Source organism: Limulus polyphemus, unplaced genomic scaffold (assembly GCF_000517525.1).
Source record: "Limulus polyphemus unplaced genomic scaffold, Limulus_polyphemus-2.1.2 Scaffold345, whole genome shotgun sequence".
NCBI lineage: Eukaryota > Metazoa > Arthropoda > Merostomata > Xiphosura > Limulidae > Limulus > Limulus polyphemus.
The window spans coordinates 281,122-298,649 of record NW_013665955.1 but is presented as its reverse complement, the minus strand read 5'-3'; the positions used below and the strand labels follow the sequence as shown (position 1 = coordinate 298,649).

The 17,528-nt window shown below is 30.8% G+C and overlaps 1 protein-coding gene across 5 annotated transcripts in view; it reads left to right on the top strand.

Moving 5' to 3' along the window:
- The window catches only part of LOC106457559 (putative extracellular sulfatase Sulf-1 homolog), a 58,517-nt gene that overhangs the window by 25,875 nt on the left and 15,114 nt on the right, over nucleotides 1–17,528 (top strand). For all 5 annotated transcript variants that reach the window (XM_022383532.1, XM_022383535.1, XM_022383534.1 and 2 more), the window contains exons 2-10: nucleotides 3,615–3,907; nucleotides 6,599–6,838; nucleotides 8,300–8,621; nucleotides 10,551–10,701; nucleotides 12,154–12,329; nucleotides 12,793–12,921; nucleotides 13,181–13,252; nucleotides 15,206–15,329; nucleotides 15,634–15,883. In XM_022383532.1, coding sequence (XP_022239240.1) covers nucleotides 3,652–3,907; nucleotides 6,599–6,838; nucleotides 8,300–8,621; nucleotides 10,551–10,701; nucleotides 12,154–12,329; nucleotides 12,793–12,921; nucleotides 13,181–13,252; nucleotides 15,206–15,329; nucleotides 15,634–15,883 — 1,720 coding nt within the window. In that variant the 5' untranslated portion in view covers nucleotides 3,615–3,651. The remainder of the gene's footprint in view (nucleotides 1–3,614; nucleotides 3,908–6,598; nucleotides 6,839–8,299; nucleotides 8,622–10,550; nucleotides 10,702–12,153; nucleotides 12,330–12,792; nucleotides 12,922–13,180; nucleotides 13,253–15,205; nucleotides 15,330–15,633; nucleotides 15,884–17,528) is intronic.

Here is a 17,528-nt window from a genome sequence, read left to right as displayed (position 1 = left end):
CACGCACAAATGTCGAATATACCCGATCTCTCACCCCCCCCCTCCCCAACAAGAAGAGATCCAACGGGGTTATGTCAGGGGAACGTGGGGGCCATCGTGTTTGTCCATTTCTACCAATCCTTCTGTCTGGGAATGTGTTGTTGAGGAACTTTTTCTAGTAATCACTATTCCGACAACGGATCTGCAACAGAAAGGAGGAAAAAAAACCAACAAAACTTTATGGGTTGTTCATAAAGTTAAATAAAACCGGAGTGTTCTATCTGTAATATTTATGAAGTTATTAATTTTCAAAATGGTCAGATAATTTATGGACACCCTGTATTACAATAATTGTCCTTCTATTTAAATACCCACCCCCATCCGTTGGCACAGAGTTACACGAGCTTGTAACACTAAAATAAGGGTTATATTCTTGAACACAGCACGGGTAGTTACTTTACTGTGTAGTAGGCAGAAGAACCCCACCCCCTTTTTTAAAATAAAAGAACTGATGCGATTCGATGCATTAATTTTACATGGAATCTATAAATTCTTCCGGAAGTGTGACGCCCGTGTAACTAACTATATGCCGCCCTAAATGATTCTATTGTAATATTTGGGCGTTTTGATCATAAAACTATTACACGAATGTAATTTCGGGCGAAGAGGTTCCATAAATCCATGTAAATTAATGCGTCAAATCGCAATAATAGTCTCTCTTTTTTTTTTTAAGGGGGGGGGAGGCTAGGACGTTCTGGTTGATTATGTAGCTTTGTCTTTAACAACAAACCAACCTATTACCGAAAAATGCAACCCGCAATCCTCTAATAATATTATCGAATATAATTATGATGTTAGAAAAACACGTAGGCTCAAGAAGTCTTGATACAAGATGATAAAACCCTATAAAGTCGTAGGGTTTCTATCATCGAAGTTGACATTATAATAAACTGTGAATCTCCTTCATTTTGGAAATACAAAAACACGGACAATGTCTAAGTATCGTTAGAAAAAGTATGCATCGGTGCCTGCCGCTTTCTTTGTATAGGTCTTGAGAATTAACGTATCGTTAAAACTTCTCAACAAAACTTATTAACTAATATATATATATATATATGTCAAAATGCAAAATAATGGTTAAACTCGCTGTACGGGAGAAAAGGAAAAGATATTTATATGGTCAATGTTTCGAGCAAACGATCTGCATGCAATGCATTACCAAACTAATTGTAATAGCCAGTCATCATTAATTATGCTTTTGATAAATAGTTTGTATGGAGCGTAGAAGAGTCCTAAAACCTAATGCGATTGTAAAAAAAATATTGCCGTGTTTTGATGGCAACTTTGAACAAGAGAAAAATTCACTACACTAATTTCCACGCACGTACTCAGGTGAGGTTCGGGCGAATCCCCAATTTTTGTGATATAAAAGAAATTATGCTTGTTTAGTTATATCGCAGCTGCTTATGGTATCTGATGTGTTGGATGTTTGTGGATTTCATATGAACAGCTAGGCAATTGTTTAAGCTATATTTCATGCAAAATTGCTTCCAGACTTAATCTCGTAGCACCTATTTTTATTTATTTTACACATTTTCTGGGGGGACACGCCCCCAGACCCACGTAGTATTAGCATAATACGTGTTGGCCTTTGATCTATCAAATTACAATTCTCCTTTTCCAACATTCTGCGCACGGGCTTGAATTCTTTGCCTATATTTAGGGTTCGATCTCTTGCTTCGAAAAAGTTTTATAAAACTCTCAACAGGTTTTGATGTTGATGAAAACTATTCCCAAAGTAAGGCCACTTCTACTCGTGGCTATTCCATTTTGACCTTGATTTGTACCGTGAGATTGGTTTTCAATATGTTCATGACATATAGGACGCTGCGCACCTAGTAGAAACAACAGTGAATGTTTACATTCTTCTTATTACTGCTGCTGGTTGAGGTTTATTCAGTCATTAAAGTGTGTTGATCACTGGACGAGCTAAGACAATGAGAAGAAATGGTTGCATTATTCTTACTGAGATATGGTAAACATTTCTTTTGGACATTATCCTAATGTATGTTGACTAGTCATGCACTAAATATTGTCTGTTATAGGAAAATCACTTTGCAAAGGGTAATGGACTTCTACCCACTAAAATATTGACACAAACGGGAGAAAGAACTAATTTTCAAATTATGTCTCGGCGAGAGGCTAACCGATGAGCACAAAAACCGTATTGTTCGAAAACCATTACTATCGTTGAAAGGCAGTTTTAAGTTTTTTATTATCGTTTGCTGGATATTGTGATGGCGATAACAGCCAAGAACTTTTGTATGATTGACTTCTGATTTTAGGGTTGAAAATGAAACCTAGGTGATTTTGATAAAGAAATTCTTAAAGAAAACATTTGTTAATTAATCAGACCAATAATTTCATTATTTTTGTTTACCCACAGTCTGCATGCTACCATCCAACTGTTAAAAATCGTAGTATTGAGTTTGGTAATCCCGATGTTACAAGTATGATAATTTAAAAAAATAGCTAATCTCTCAAATAATAAGAAATAATTCATTGTATTGTTTGTTAATATGATTAAAATTTAATCAATTAATGACAAGTTGATTTTCCTGGAAGACAAAATATATCTGTTAGTAAGATTATTCTACCCTTATTATTGCTACTTTATTCTTAAAATGAAGGCCTTCACTGGGTCTAGCCATATAGGCTAACCCTTTGAGCCCAGCATGCAACCCCTTCACCTCAATTTCATCTTGGTGATTGACAATGGTTCTCAGGGATTTTATTACATAATATGAGAATCACTTGTACATACTGCCATATTATTTTGTGAAGTTGGTCCCAGGATGCATTCCCCCTTCTCTGTATATTACCTAAACATTATGTTACATGAAGAAATTTAATTTGAGTTTTCTTCAAGTGAAAACTTTCCATTATTTTCAGCCTTCACGGGTCTAATCTCTACTTTTATTTGTGAAGACAGTTTCAAACATTCATTTACATGCACTAATAAATGTGTAGTCAAATGTATCTTGGCAATCCTTAACCTTCAGTAAAAACAAAACAAACTTTTCCTTGATCACTACTGTTTGTTATATCACTCAAATTTTTAGACAACAAAAAAAGATAATCGAGTTTTCTATACAGCTTTGATACTTCAGTTTTTATATACATGTACCTTTTGATGTGTATATCTAAAGTTCCAAGGAGTTAAGCATATAAATGATAATGTGACTGATGTGTTTATATATTTCAAAGTTCTCTGGTTCTAAAGAATAAGCAGAAATGGGAAAAATGAAACAAGTCAAGAATATGTTAATTAATTATATCTTCCTGACAGTTATTTGATGTTAAATATATATATATATTTTATTACATAAAGTGTCCTTGTTTCTTTTTAGTTGTAAAAGTAATTGATTTTTTTAAAAAATTTTTTGTCCTAAAATCTTATTATTAGACAGTTTAAATTTGATCACAAAATATCAGCAGTAATAATAAACTGTGTACATTTATGCATGTAATTTGCTTGTTTGATGTTTTTATTGCGTTTACACATAATTCATTCATCATATGAAGAGTTGACTTGGACATGGTGGAGCTTAACTGTCTCTCTCTTTTTTTTTCAGTCTGATTTTTAACTCAGTCATTTTCCTTCATTGAGTCATGTCTTTCACAAAACCATTGCTTCTGTTTATTGTCCTGATTGAATTTAAAACACCAGTCTTTTCACGAAGAACAAGTCCAGAAGATTACTTCTCACATGAAACAGATGTGTTACCAGATCAGCTTTCCTGGCTATCTAATAGAAGAAAAAGTTCAGAATATTCCAGCTATGGAACTCCAAGATCAGGAGGAAGGTCACTAAATAAAAATCCTAACATTATACTTGTAATGACTGACGATCAAGATGTTGAATTAGGTAAAAACAAAACACTGCTGGTAATTAATAATGTTAAATCTTATTTCCCTATTTAGGTACAAAAATGTGTAAAATATTTTGTGACTTTTTGTCTGTTTTTGAGAAATGTACCCCCATAGTGACAAAAGTTTATTGTAATGGTTGAGGTGAAGCTGTTTTGAAATGTTATTAACTCTGAATTGAATCATCATATCAACTGATCTTTTGTCAACTGTTATGGAAGTTTTATTTATATAAAGCTTTGTAAATATTAAACAAATGTACTAAAATTAAAGACTTAAGGAAAAATGTTAACAAATTGTATATATAATGTCCATTTATTATAAATATAACATTGCATATGTGTATGGTAGAGATTAGTGAAAAAATAATGACCATTTACTAGTAGAGAGAGAGGATACTAAGCTGTAACATCTAACAAAATGAGTTTTTTGTTTATCATATTAAAATTGTGATAAAAATGTAACTTAAGATTATGTTGTTCAATTTTTTTAAATACTTTATCAGAATTATCATAGTGTCTTTAAATATGAAAAGTAAAGTCAAAGTGATTGCATGTTTTTTTAAAAACTAATCATTAATTTCATGTTAATAATAACTACAAAAATATCCTTGCCGAAAGAGAATAAAATTCCTAGCCACAATATATTTAAAAAAAATAAAGGTTTTAGGAAAGCAAACATTTTCCAATTCTAATGTACAAGTATGTCAGGAATAGTTAAAATTAACCATTAAGTGTTTAGTTTTGTTAATATACACACACACACACACACACACACACACACACACACACACACCTGTATCAAGCTGTGTAGTTTTCTATTTAATGAAAAATAGTGTGCTTTTTCTGCTTTTTCACATAAAAAAAAAAGTGTAGGCTTTTATAAGTTGCAAAATCTACGATACACCAACTAAAAAATGTCCTGATATATGTAACAATGCATTCTAAACTATATAATAAAGGCCAGGTTAAGTTTTAGTTTCGTTTTAAGTACGTTGCTTATTCTAATTAGAGGTTATTATTATTTTAAAGTTTTATGCTTAAGTTGTCAGTATACGAAAAGCAAAAATGGATTGTTTTTCAAAAATATCACCACCACACCAATTTCATTAGTTACTTATGGGAACATCTGCTATAAAAATGTGAAGATAAGAACAGTTAAAATGAGTGTATGCATTTTAAATGGAGGAAATGGAAATCACAGTATTTCTTTGCACTGCAAGCAAATGATGTAGAGTATTATGCATGCGAAAATTAAAATAGTTTAACTCCATGATAGGAGAATTGCTTTTATAGGTTAGAAAGGCAACAGTTTCCTTTTTTGAGATGTGATGTTAAGAACTGAATAGAAAACTGTTATCTAGAATGTTTAACACATAAACAAGAATGAAGTAACTGCTTGAATAAAATGGAAATATAATAAAACTGAAGACCTTCTAAAGTAACTTCTAAACTAGGAATAGATGAATTAGTACCTTGACAAAGACCTTCTAAAGTAACTTCTAAACTAAGAATTGATGAATTAGTACCTTGAAAATAACCTTCTAAAGAACTTCTAAACTAGGAATTGATGAATTAGTACCTTTTATTCAGATTCATACAAGTTGGTTAATATTGACGTTGAAGAAATTAATTAAAAATGGACAATGAAAATGATGTTTGTTGTTAAATAAAATGCACTGTGATATACTACTTGATTAGCTTATTCGTATAAACCTTTGAAGCTAAAACTTTGAAAGTGTTTAAGGAGTTTCTAACAAATCCAGTAATATAAGAGTATCTTGTGAATTGGCACGAACCTCAATCCACAGCTAAAGGTATGAAACTATGTTAACCGATTAAGTGCGGATGACAGATATTTCCATCATTTCATCGGAAATATCCGTCAATTGCAGATATATAACTATAACTCTATCCAAATGACGATAATTACCATTTTATTGTGATTGATGGCAACTCAGTTTTATCTGCGAGTCAGAAAATGGCAACTGAGATGCTCCTGCAGCAGTTAATAGGTTAAGGAAGCCATAACTATCATATTATCCAATCAGTTCTTTACCAGGGAAGTTTTTACAAATTTATTGTTTTTTAATGAAAACAAAATGCGCTATGTTTAAACTTTCCTAATGTAATATTAAAAGTAAATCAAAGGAACTTGTTAATATCTTTGATAATAGTAAAAAAAAAGATTGATAGTCTAACAAATTATCACCTGTACAATTTGTTTGGATGTATGTTTTTAATTCAAAGAATTCAGTATTATTTATCAAGATGACTTAGGAATATATTTTTAGCTTAAATTTTATTAAACCAAAAGGATAGTCATATCACAGTGTTCTTTGTCATGATAAACTACTGTAGGTGCCCAAAACATCACCAACTTTCACACTTTACTACATTTCTTTATCATTCTCAGTTCACCCCAAAGAAGGAAGGTATACACTGTGAAAGTTTTGAGGTTGTCAGGTTTTGTATATATTGTTACAATAAGAAAGACCTTTTTTAATTATAGATATTAAATCCAAGGAACTTGTGTGTGTAGTTTTTGTTTTGTTCAAAATAATGCTATAGGTAGAGGTCTTTAACTTAAAATTTATATTCTGTTAAACAGTATTAATGCATATTTCTGTATACATGATTTTTTTAATACTTGATATCATTCTAATGTAGGACTTGTATCTTTTGAACAGGGTCATTAAACTTTATGCCAAAGACTTTGAGGATACTTGGTGAAGGGGGTGCTCGTTTTCCTAATGCTTACGTCACAACTCCAATGTGTTGCCCTTCTCGAAGTTCAATGCTAACTGGCCTTTATGTACATAATCATAATGTTTACACCAACAATGACAACTGTAGTTCTTCAAAGTGGCAACAGGAGCACGAGACACGAACATTTGCAGCGTATCTGAGCAACGCTGGGTACCGAACAGGTAAGCTGTAAATTAATTAAAAACTGCTATATACTGAATAGATAAGTTATGGAATACATGAATAAACAGTTCTGGATACCAAACAGGTTATATTTGAATTACTGTATTTGAGCAACGCTGAAAAGCAAGCATGTAAATACATGAGAAGTTCTGGATGCTAAAGAGTGAAGTATTTTTATTTTTTTCCTTGAGCTATGTTGGGTACCCAGCAGGTTATTTATGAATTGTTTACCTGTTTATGGCTGGCTGCTGAATGAAGTTTTGTTTGAAAAACATGTGTACAATATCTGGTACCAAAAAGATCAGTTTTAAATTACTTTAGTTTCAAATACACTGAAAATCATTAGAATGTTGACATATTTCATAATTTGTATAATAATAATAATAACTGTTTAAGTTAAGAGTTTTTTTTTTAAAGCCAGTTTCTACATTTAATATAACCCAAAGCAACATCAAGAATGAGGACACTAGGTGGCTCCTTGGTACACAACTATCCATAGAAATTTATCTTCAAAGACACATTACAAGCAGATGATCTATTTTCAACTGTCTTGTTTTTTGTTTTTTTTTACTGCTGATTAATATAAAGTTTAGGTAAACAATGCTATAATTGAAACCATCAAATTCCGTGAGCAACCAGTAATGATGTAGTATATTTAACTACGATCCATACAAATGAGTGGGTTGACTGAATACTCCAATATCTGCAGCTGAAACAAGTACAAAGAAAAATATACTAAAATATAATAATTTTCTTTGAAAATTAAAATTCAGAGCACTGATAAGACTTTTTGTTTTTATCTATTAACATTTGTTGTACTTAATTTTTTGGGCTTTGAATCTTTAATGGATTCCTTAATTGTGTATTTTTGCATGTTAATTGACTGATATTTAATTGTTTCAACCCATTTATCATCTGTGTATTGAACTAAGTCTTGTAATGCTTGGGGATGCCTTGAATGGGTAATGAAGAGAAACGTTAATACAAGTTTAACAAAACAGCAAATATACAACGTTTCAACAAGGTTTTGATGTCCTTTTGAAATAAATGTTTTTTTCTTGAAGGTGATTAAAATATGAAGTAAAATGAAACGTGTTTTGATTAGCCATTTATTTTAGAAAGTGGAACAGATATTTTGTTTCATAAAGTTTTATTTTACATCTTAAAGCATACTATAAAATCTGGTTCTTTTTCAAAACATTTAAGATAGTGAGCTATTGTTATTTTGAAACGTTTTTCTGCAGAGAAGTGACTAATCAAGAAAGCAATTTTTTTATTATAATTTTAATATGTTAGATTTAATGTAGTTGCTTATCAGTTGATCTCTGTTTATATTGGGCACATTTTGTTGCTTTGTTATTTTTGGAATTGTTTTGATTTATTGGGTTCACATTTTGGTGTGTGGAACTTCCTTAACTTTGTTTAATAATTATATCTGACAAAGTTTATTTTGTTTCTAGCTTATTTTGGCAAGTATTTGAATGAGTATAATGGGAACTATATACCACCTGGTTGGAGAGAGTGGGCTGGTCTGATAAGGAATTCACGATTTTATAACTATACAATCAATATGAATGGTAAAAAAATCAAACATGGTGATGACTATTACCAAGACTACTATCCCGATTTGATTGCTAATGACAGTGTGGCCTTTCTACGACAATCAAAACAGTTTTTTTCCAAAAAGCCTGTAATGCTGGTGATGTCCTTCCCATCACCTCATGGACCTGAGAATGCTGCTCCCCAGCATCAACATCTTTTTCACAACATCACTACACACAGGTAATTGTTCTTTATAATCTGTTTATTGGCTTAAACGATAACTTAAATTACTACTTTTAACTGAAAGTTTTCAACAGAAACTTGTATAGAAATTGTAAATGTTAAACTGAATTATTTTAAGCAGCTACATAATACATGCATTCCAAGGTTAGTGTTAATGATGATCACAGAACTGTCTTCAGCTAAATAACTTCAACAGACTTGCTTATCTATTTTATAGGTACCTTTAAAATATCCGGCCTTTGTTGCTGAGTAAATGATTGAAAACTTACAGCTTTATAACACTTCACAGTTTCAGTTTTAAAGATACTAAATTTGATAGAAAAATATTGTTAAGAAAAAAAAGACTTGAATTGTTCAGCTAATCAAATCTATGCTTGTAACTTGTGTAACATCATCAAGTCTTAAGTTTTTTGTCAACTGTTTGGTTATCTATTAAATTTGAGGCTTGCATATTAGTCTGTCTATAACTTCTAACATTTTCTACTTACCTAAACTAATCAATGACGAGGAACCCACTTTGAGACTAATAATACTTGGAGACGGCTTGAATGGGTAATGAAGAAAACTTTAATATAAGTTTAACATAACAGCAAATGTACAACATTTTGACAAGGTTTTATCATCATCAGGTACAAGTAGTTTACACTGACACAGGTACACACACACACACACACACACACACACACACACACACACACACACACACACACACACACACACACACACACACACACATATTAACAGCAACCATAACATTTACAAGGTATACTAATACAGATGGTGTTTATAGTTGGTGGCTTGTTTGATTATTATTTTTGCTGGCCTAGAAACTGATATCAACAATATTCTTATTACTTGTACATTAACTTTCCAATCAGCTTTACATAAAATAGTATGTGCAAATTGTTTATGAAATAACTGGAAATAAATTATTGGAATTTCAAAATTAGATATGTTGATATTTCTAATCTGACTTTTATTGCCATATATGTATAGAAAGAAGAATTACACTCAACTGAATAATCTATACTTCTTTAAGTATAGGAACTGTCCTGAGATAGTACTACCATCTGTGGTATAAATGCATAAATAACAATTTATATATTATTCTCTAGTAAAACATCAATTTAGCTTCACAGGGTTGTACTTTTCCTCAGCAATATATTGTATATAGCCATTGTAAAACCATCTTTTAATGCACAAAAAGGTTGAAAAACATTGTGCCTTACATTTTAGTTGTTTTTATATCTATATTATCCTTGTTTTTAATAAAAGATTAATATCGCCAGTAATGCTATATACTCCTATTTATTCATAAATTGACTCACTGGCAAATGCAAGGATTATGAAGCACATTACTTGTTCAAGTTAAGGCCTTGTTTTCTTCATTTATACTATGATTTTTTTTCACTCGTATTAGAAATTGTATGTGCGATTAGGACTGAATCTAACAAGTTACTCTTTTTAATATATATGTTGTACTGCATTATAACCTTGTATATTTTGATAAAAATAATTTATCACCATCTACTTTGTTTAGGTCTAATTAATGTTCTTTTAAAAGACCGAATTTTCAAGTATATTTGAAAAAAAAAGTGCCAAGAAGTGCTCTCTGAATATTAAGCATGTCACATGTGTCAGCTTTGAAAATTACAAATGAATATAAATACAAGAAATGCACATGAAATATGTTGAATGTGGAGAATAAAATAAGACTTTAAAAACAGTAGTTCACATAAATGCTTTAAAGTTAGTTATTTTCATTTGTTTATATGTACCGGAATAAATTTAACTTGTAGTAATGCATAAATATTGTTGAAAATTTAAACTAATCGTAAGTCTAAGTGTTATATTTAACTTTTAGTAAAGCATACGTTTTGATGAAAATTTATGCTTGTCATAAGTTTAAATGCTGTATTTCTCTAGGACACCAAGTTGGGACTATGCCCCAAATAAGGACAAACAGTGGCTTCTTCGTTATACAGGAAAAATGGAACCCATCCATATGAAATTTACTGATGTTCTTCATACTAAGCGATTACAGACCTTACAGTCAGTTGATGATGCTATAGAAAAAGTAAGAATATTTAAAAAAACAAAAAAAACCTAGCTTTTCACTCAGCTAGGTAACAAGATTATTTTTAGAAATGTATTAAATTATAAACCAACAAAACTTGTTGAGACTGTTTTTGAATTTCATTTTTGAATATTAACATAATTTATCACATTATGAATCAAACTCTGAGAAGTAGTTTGTGAAGTTTTACTAAATTCAGGATTTTACATTTTTTTACAACAATGTCTAATTTTTTGTAGGATTAGTGAATACTACAGTTTTAAAATATGTTAGTTTGTTTCATGCACCAATGATTTTTCTAAATTTCTAATGAATTGTAAAAAAGTAACAATAAATGTAAACAATGCTAAGTATGAAAATGTATGAATAAAATTGCAGTTTTGTTTAATTAAAAGTTTCTTACAGTTAGGTTGTTAACAACAAAAGGAAAATATGGTTAAACACAACAAAATAAAAAATTTTTTGTAGTAAGATTATTACAATCTAATTAATTCTTACTGGATTCTGTTTTAAATTGAAAAATGACTGGCAGACTTATAGAAGCAATAAAAGTTTGATTTAAATCAAAAATACAAAATACTATGCTTAATAGTTTCTCATTCCAAGACACAATGAAAAAACAAACCCAAACTCTTCTTAGTCAAAACTGTCAAAAGTTTCAAGGTAATCACAATTATAAACAAGGCCCAATGTAAGAGCTAAGCCTATTGTGTAACTGCTGCCATATGTTTAGATTTAAAAGATAGTATGAAGGCCTTATTTTTCTGTGAAATATCTAATCCAGTTTGTGGTTTTATAAACTTGTCTAATGATTTAAAAAATAAAAATAATAATGTTTTCTTGGTAGCAGAAAATTGCTTACTCACCAGGTTATTTCTGGTTTTTCATTTTATCCATAAATAGTGTTATTGGTTAGCTGAATTCTAAATATTGTAACCCAATATTTTTGAGTAGGGGTGGTGGTTTAAAGGATGTACCATAACAAATTGTATTTACAAATTAAATTTTTTTAATAGAATTTTTTAAATTTCTGTTGCTTCAAGACTTGAAACTAATAGTACCAACTATGCTTTAGATTTACATTCAAAAGTTATTTATTCTTAGAAATATCTGTAATAAATAGCTGTAAGTTATTTAGCATCAAAAATTATATATTATTTTGAAGTAATGTAGAATTCTAATTATCCAGTAAAACATTTTTTACTAATATTACCATATGTATCACTTACCATATGATAAAGGAGTAAATATAAAACTTGTCATAATTGTTTTAATTTGTGTGAATAGCTTGTCAGCATTAACATTTTGTCTATATAAAATCTTTTTTGTGGAAAATCACATTTTTTGTGCATTTTTTACAATTCCTATAGTATTATAGTTCTTTTTTTTATTTTTCTAGTAATATAATAACTTAATCAGTTTCTAACTTAACATGTATACTTCTTTTTGTAGCTGTACAATGAGTTAAAATATCTTGGAGAACTTGAAAACACCTACATATTTTATACATCTGATCATGGCTATCATTTGGGTCAGTTTGGTCTAGTGAAAGGGAAATCTCAGCCATTTGAATTTGATGTTCGTGTCCCTTTCTTGGTGCGAGGACCTTTTGTTCCCAAAGGAGTAAGGTGAGTTTCTGATGTAGGTAGAACAAATTTTTATGTACTGTTTTAAGACCGGATTCTTTTGTTAAATTTTTGGCTTCAGTGCCTTTATCAACAAACAGCTTTCTGATATTAAGACTAAACATATTGATCTTCTTACTTAAGGTTTTAAATTATTTGGAATAAATTATGAAAGCATGTTCTTCTAAAGTATTTAATAAAACTCGACTTGTTAAACACCAATTAAATATCATTCTCTCTAACCATCTAGTAATTTTTTATTGTAATTGTCCCCTTGTGGGATAACAGTAAGTCTGTTACTTATAATTCTAAAATATGGGGTTCAATTCTCCACAGTGGATGTGACAGATGACCAGTGTGGCTTTGCCCAAAAAACAACAACATAAGAAACTTGTTGTAACTATTCCATTATTGTAATAAACTTAATTGCAAACTAAATCTTAATGTTTTTTTTTTTTCATTACAGGATTTCTGACATTGTCATTAATGTAGATTTGGCACCAACGTTTCTAGAATTGGGAGGAGTTGAAGTACCTAAACACATGGATGGGAAATCCATTGTTCCCCTTCTGAAAGATGCATATGAACAATTTAGGTAATTCATGAGCCTTTCTACTTCATGTTTACAATTTAACTTCATAAGTTATCAAATTATGATGGTGTAATGCATAAAACAGAAAAAAATTATTATTATCATTTTAAACTTTATTTTTAAAATTCTCTGGATGAAATCCTTAAAATCTATGTAAATACAAATTAGTTGGAAAATCAGTTTTAGACCTGTAAATATTTAGGATTCATTCAGTGTTAATGTTTTTTAATGGTGAATATATTTCATGTAATTATGTTTCTAGTAAATCAAAAGAAGTCTCTAAAGAAGTGAGACCAAAGAAAGGCTGGAGAGAGAGTTTTCTTATTGAAAGAGGGTAAGCATTTTACACTTTATAGCACTTTAATATTTTTATCTTAATAACACAATGATTAAGTAAATGTTGTGTTTATCACTACTTACAAATATTTATTATGGCTGATGATGATGTGTTGTTGGCCTTGTCTGATTGACTGGTCTGAGGAGTCTCGCAAAATCCTTAATCTGTTGGATTGAAGGGATCTTTCTTAACCATAGTCTTGTTTAGCTGGTTAGACAGTAACTCTAATTAGTCAGACTGATATTTGGTTATCATATAGTATGTTGATCAGAATATGTGGGCATACTAACTGTGAAAGTTGGCCAGAATAGTATTTTACAATCAAGCCTCCCAACAAATAATTATTTTGATGTTGTAAACATTGTGGTTGTTATATCCCTACTGCCTATTAGGATTGTATCAAAATATCTCACTTAATTAAGATATTCTAACTGAATGACTGGTATTGAGATATCCTAATTTAGTGACTGGTCAAGATGATATTTTTGAGCCTAGATCTATTGGAAGGATTGCCTGAACCATACAGTACCGATAGATTATCAAGATGATGCCTATTGGCTAGTTATGGTGATATCTTTGTGTTATTGATTGATTTGAATTCTGATAATATTCAAATACACTATTTTTGGCTGATGATTGTAATGTCTCAACAATCTAGTCCTATTTTTAAAAGATAAATGAAATGGTAAGTGTGTATACTCTAAAAATTTACTTCTAATAACAAGTTTAGTATGGATAGCTCGATATATCAATCCTGATGATAAGGATGATCAGATTTTTTTTCTAATATAGTTTTAAATGGTGTAATATTTGGATTTTTTTTGGAGGAGTACAAAGTAATAAACATACCATGTTTTATAAAAATTACTCATTTTAAAAAAGGGTTGATTTATTAAGGTGAACTTGTCAATATTGATATTTTAGTACAATTACTATTTAATAGCTTGCTGTTCTTTTTTTTATTTCAATCCCTTGCAGTGTACGTTTATAAAATAGAATTTTAAACTTTTTAAAAATGGATGACTGATTTTAAATTGGTTGAACTGTTCCAGTTTCTGCTTTTGTTTCTCAACAGTTTTAAACAGAAATGCAAGGTGAATAATTTTCATTAAAATTAACATATTCCATAATGGATGCCAATCCAAAATAAACATTAAAGGCATTGTAAGTATAATAGTCTATACTCTCTAATTATGAACTGTCGTTCATTTTTCCTTGCCAACTCTGGACGTGGCTTCAAGTGTAAGAAACTTTGAAAGAAGGGTAGTATACTTTCCTGTGCACTGTTACATTATATTATTATAGTTTTGTATTGTTTTTGGTTACTCTAAATTTGATGTAACCTGTGATGTTCACAGACCATTGAAAAAGGTGTAAGCTGAAATACCGGATAGAATAAATAAAAAGACAAACAGTTATCTTAAGTTGTCTGTTGTCTTCTTTGAATGTGAAGAAGGCAGGGTCTGGTGAACTTGGCGACTGCCCAGGGCACAAAAAGCCTTTCATTAAAAAATTAACAATTGCATGAATACAATTTTTAGGGCATGCCCACTAGTTTGTCTACAGTTCTTTAAGCATTATTTTTACACCTCACCCCCCACCCACACACAACATTTTATCAGTAGTATAGTTGAAGTTGTATAAAAATGTTGCGAATCTGGCGTGTGAAGTCAATGAAGAGAAGAAAAATGGAATAAAAATGTTGGAAATATATTATAGGGCAACAAATGCATATTCTGCCTGGGTTGCCATTTGGGCTAAGTCGGGTTCTGGAAGACTGGTAAACATAATATAAAAGGGTAGCTGTTTTATTTTTCTATAAAGAATGAATCAAGTAAGACACAAAATGAATGTCATTTAAAAAAGTTTTTTAGACTAAAATTTCCATGTTTTATATAGATAGAAGTCCATTTTATTTGTTCTTTGATTCAGGATTTTTAAATTTCCTAGGAAACTCACCAAGCTCTACAAAGACTTGGACTCTCTTCCAACTGTAAAACCAATGAAGAAAAGACAGTTGATTGCTGGTAATTGTGGAAAATCAGAATATTCATCTCCATGTAAGCCTTACCAGGTACTTCTTGATGTTAATTTGGCTGCTTTACAAGTATAACAGTGATTATATATGGTAAATTTACCTTTTGACAATACATTGAGTGTGTTAACACACACACTCAGGTTAAATTCTCCTCAAAAGTGGCTTTAATTTTTTTTATTGAGCAAAATGGGAGTAGCTAATTTCTACCAGCTTATAGCTTCTTATCACTTTTAATTTGTCTACTGTTGTTTTTACTATGCAGTTTTGTATATGTTAATTTAAACTTGATTCTCAAGTTATTATAATGATGATAAAAATAATTAATTCATATCTTGAACAGACGTGGGAATGTTTGCACGATGGTCAGCGTTGGCGGGTTCGTAAGTGCCGAAATAAGAAGAAGAAAAACTGCTGGTGTGAAGATGATGATGATGGTGTCTTTGCTGAGTACATTAGTAGAGCCTTGGATACCAAACAACATCTACAAAGTGATATTCCTTCTGATTTCCTGGGTATTGAAGGCAAGAAGGCAATGAAACCACAGGAAAGGCGTCTTCAGAGAAAATTCCTTAAAGAACACGTTAACCAAGGTTGTATTTTTCAGCTGTTTTTAATATGGCATAACTTTTTTTTATGGAACTGGTTACATTTTTTACTTCACTAAAATGTAGTATAAATGAAATGGACAAAATGTGTAATGAAGGTGAAACACTGCTTGAAATTAGTGTTGGCTTGCTGTAAAATGTCAGTGGGTTCTTTGGTTTAGTGAGTGACTATGGGGGTGATGCAGGCCATTAATTAGCCTGCTGGACTGTGGTTCCTTGGTTTGTGCTCCTTTACTACCATAAGAAAAAACAATAACAAAGAACAAAACATTTGAAATGGGCTGTGGGCATGTTTGAAAAATAATTGACAAATGGTCTTGACTAGCTGCCTTCTCTTTAGTCTATTGCTTGAAACTTCTATCACATATAAATAACCAGTGCATACTAAACACTTCATAATACACACTGACACTATTCAGTATTATATTTTACAAGCTGAGGTACCCTTCCTTTGTCCAGGTTATGTGGGGTGGATTCTATGATAAATAACACAAAAGTCCTAACTTTCACACACACATATATTATTACAGTATGTGCTTTCTGCTACCCACTTTTAATACCCAGCTCTTAATGTTCTTCAATAGTGTTTCACATGATTAATTAATTGATGGTCATTGGTCTTATGGGCCGAAGTTGAAAGGTCATGGGTCAAAGTAGGAAGTGAGTATAACTCAAGAAATGGCTATTCATATCAGCCGTATTGTGGCTGTTGGAGTAGAAACTTCAGCTGAGATTATGTATTATTGCAATAGTGGCAGCCATTTCTTTTCATTGCATTCCTCTATAGCGAATGCTAGCTCACTGTCTGAGATATGCAAGATGCTTGTGTAGCCTCCCCCACATTATGTGTATGTTGTGTTATAGAAAGTTTAATAAACTCCTTGAAAAGGGTTAGAAGTTTTCTGCTTTGTAGAAATTGTTCACAAATTGGTTGCAAAGTTGAAAACAACTGATTAATTGTAATATAGCACAAACACAGACATGTAAGGTACTATGGGGGTTATTTGATGTCAAATATGTCAACAATACTGCTCCAACTAAACAACACAGTATTTTGTTACTAAGAATGTTAAATTGAACTCGGTAAAAAAGCACATGAAGTGTCATGCTCATATAAGTAAACTTCTTGCTCACCTTACAGCAGGAAGCTAAAAAAAGAAATGAGCCAGGAGATTCAGAAAAAGACCTGGAAAAAAATGGACTCTTGACTCTTTTATCAAACAACAACAGTTATTCAGGTCAGCCTCTACATAGCTATCAATTAGAGGCCATTTACTGACTTCCCAAAATTAACTGAATGGCACATATATATAGCATGGGCAGAACCTACTGCACTAATAAAGCAAGAAGGATACTCATCATGATAATTACAACAACAGTTATATGCTGCTGACTTCTTTTTTGTGATGATTTATAGTAGCATAGACAGAAGTGACATATAAACAAATTAACTGTGTATGTTTGTATGATAAAAAAAATAGTTTATCAACATATTGTGTACCTCAAGCTTGTGGACGTGTGTGTGTGTGTGTGTGTGTGTATATATGTATATATATATATGTATATATATATGTATATGTATATATATATGTATATGTATATATATGTATATATATATATGTATATGTAT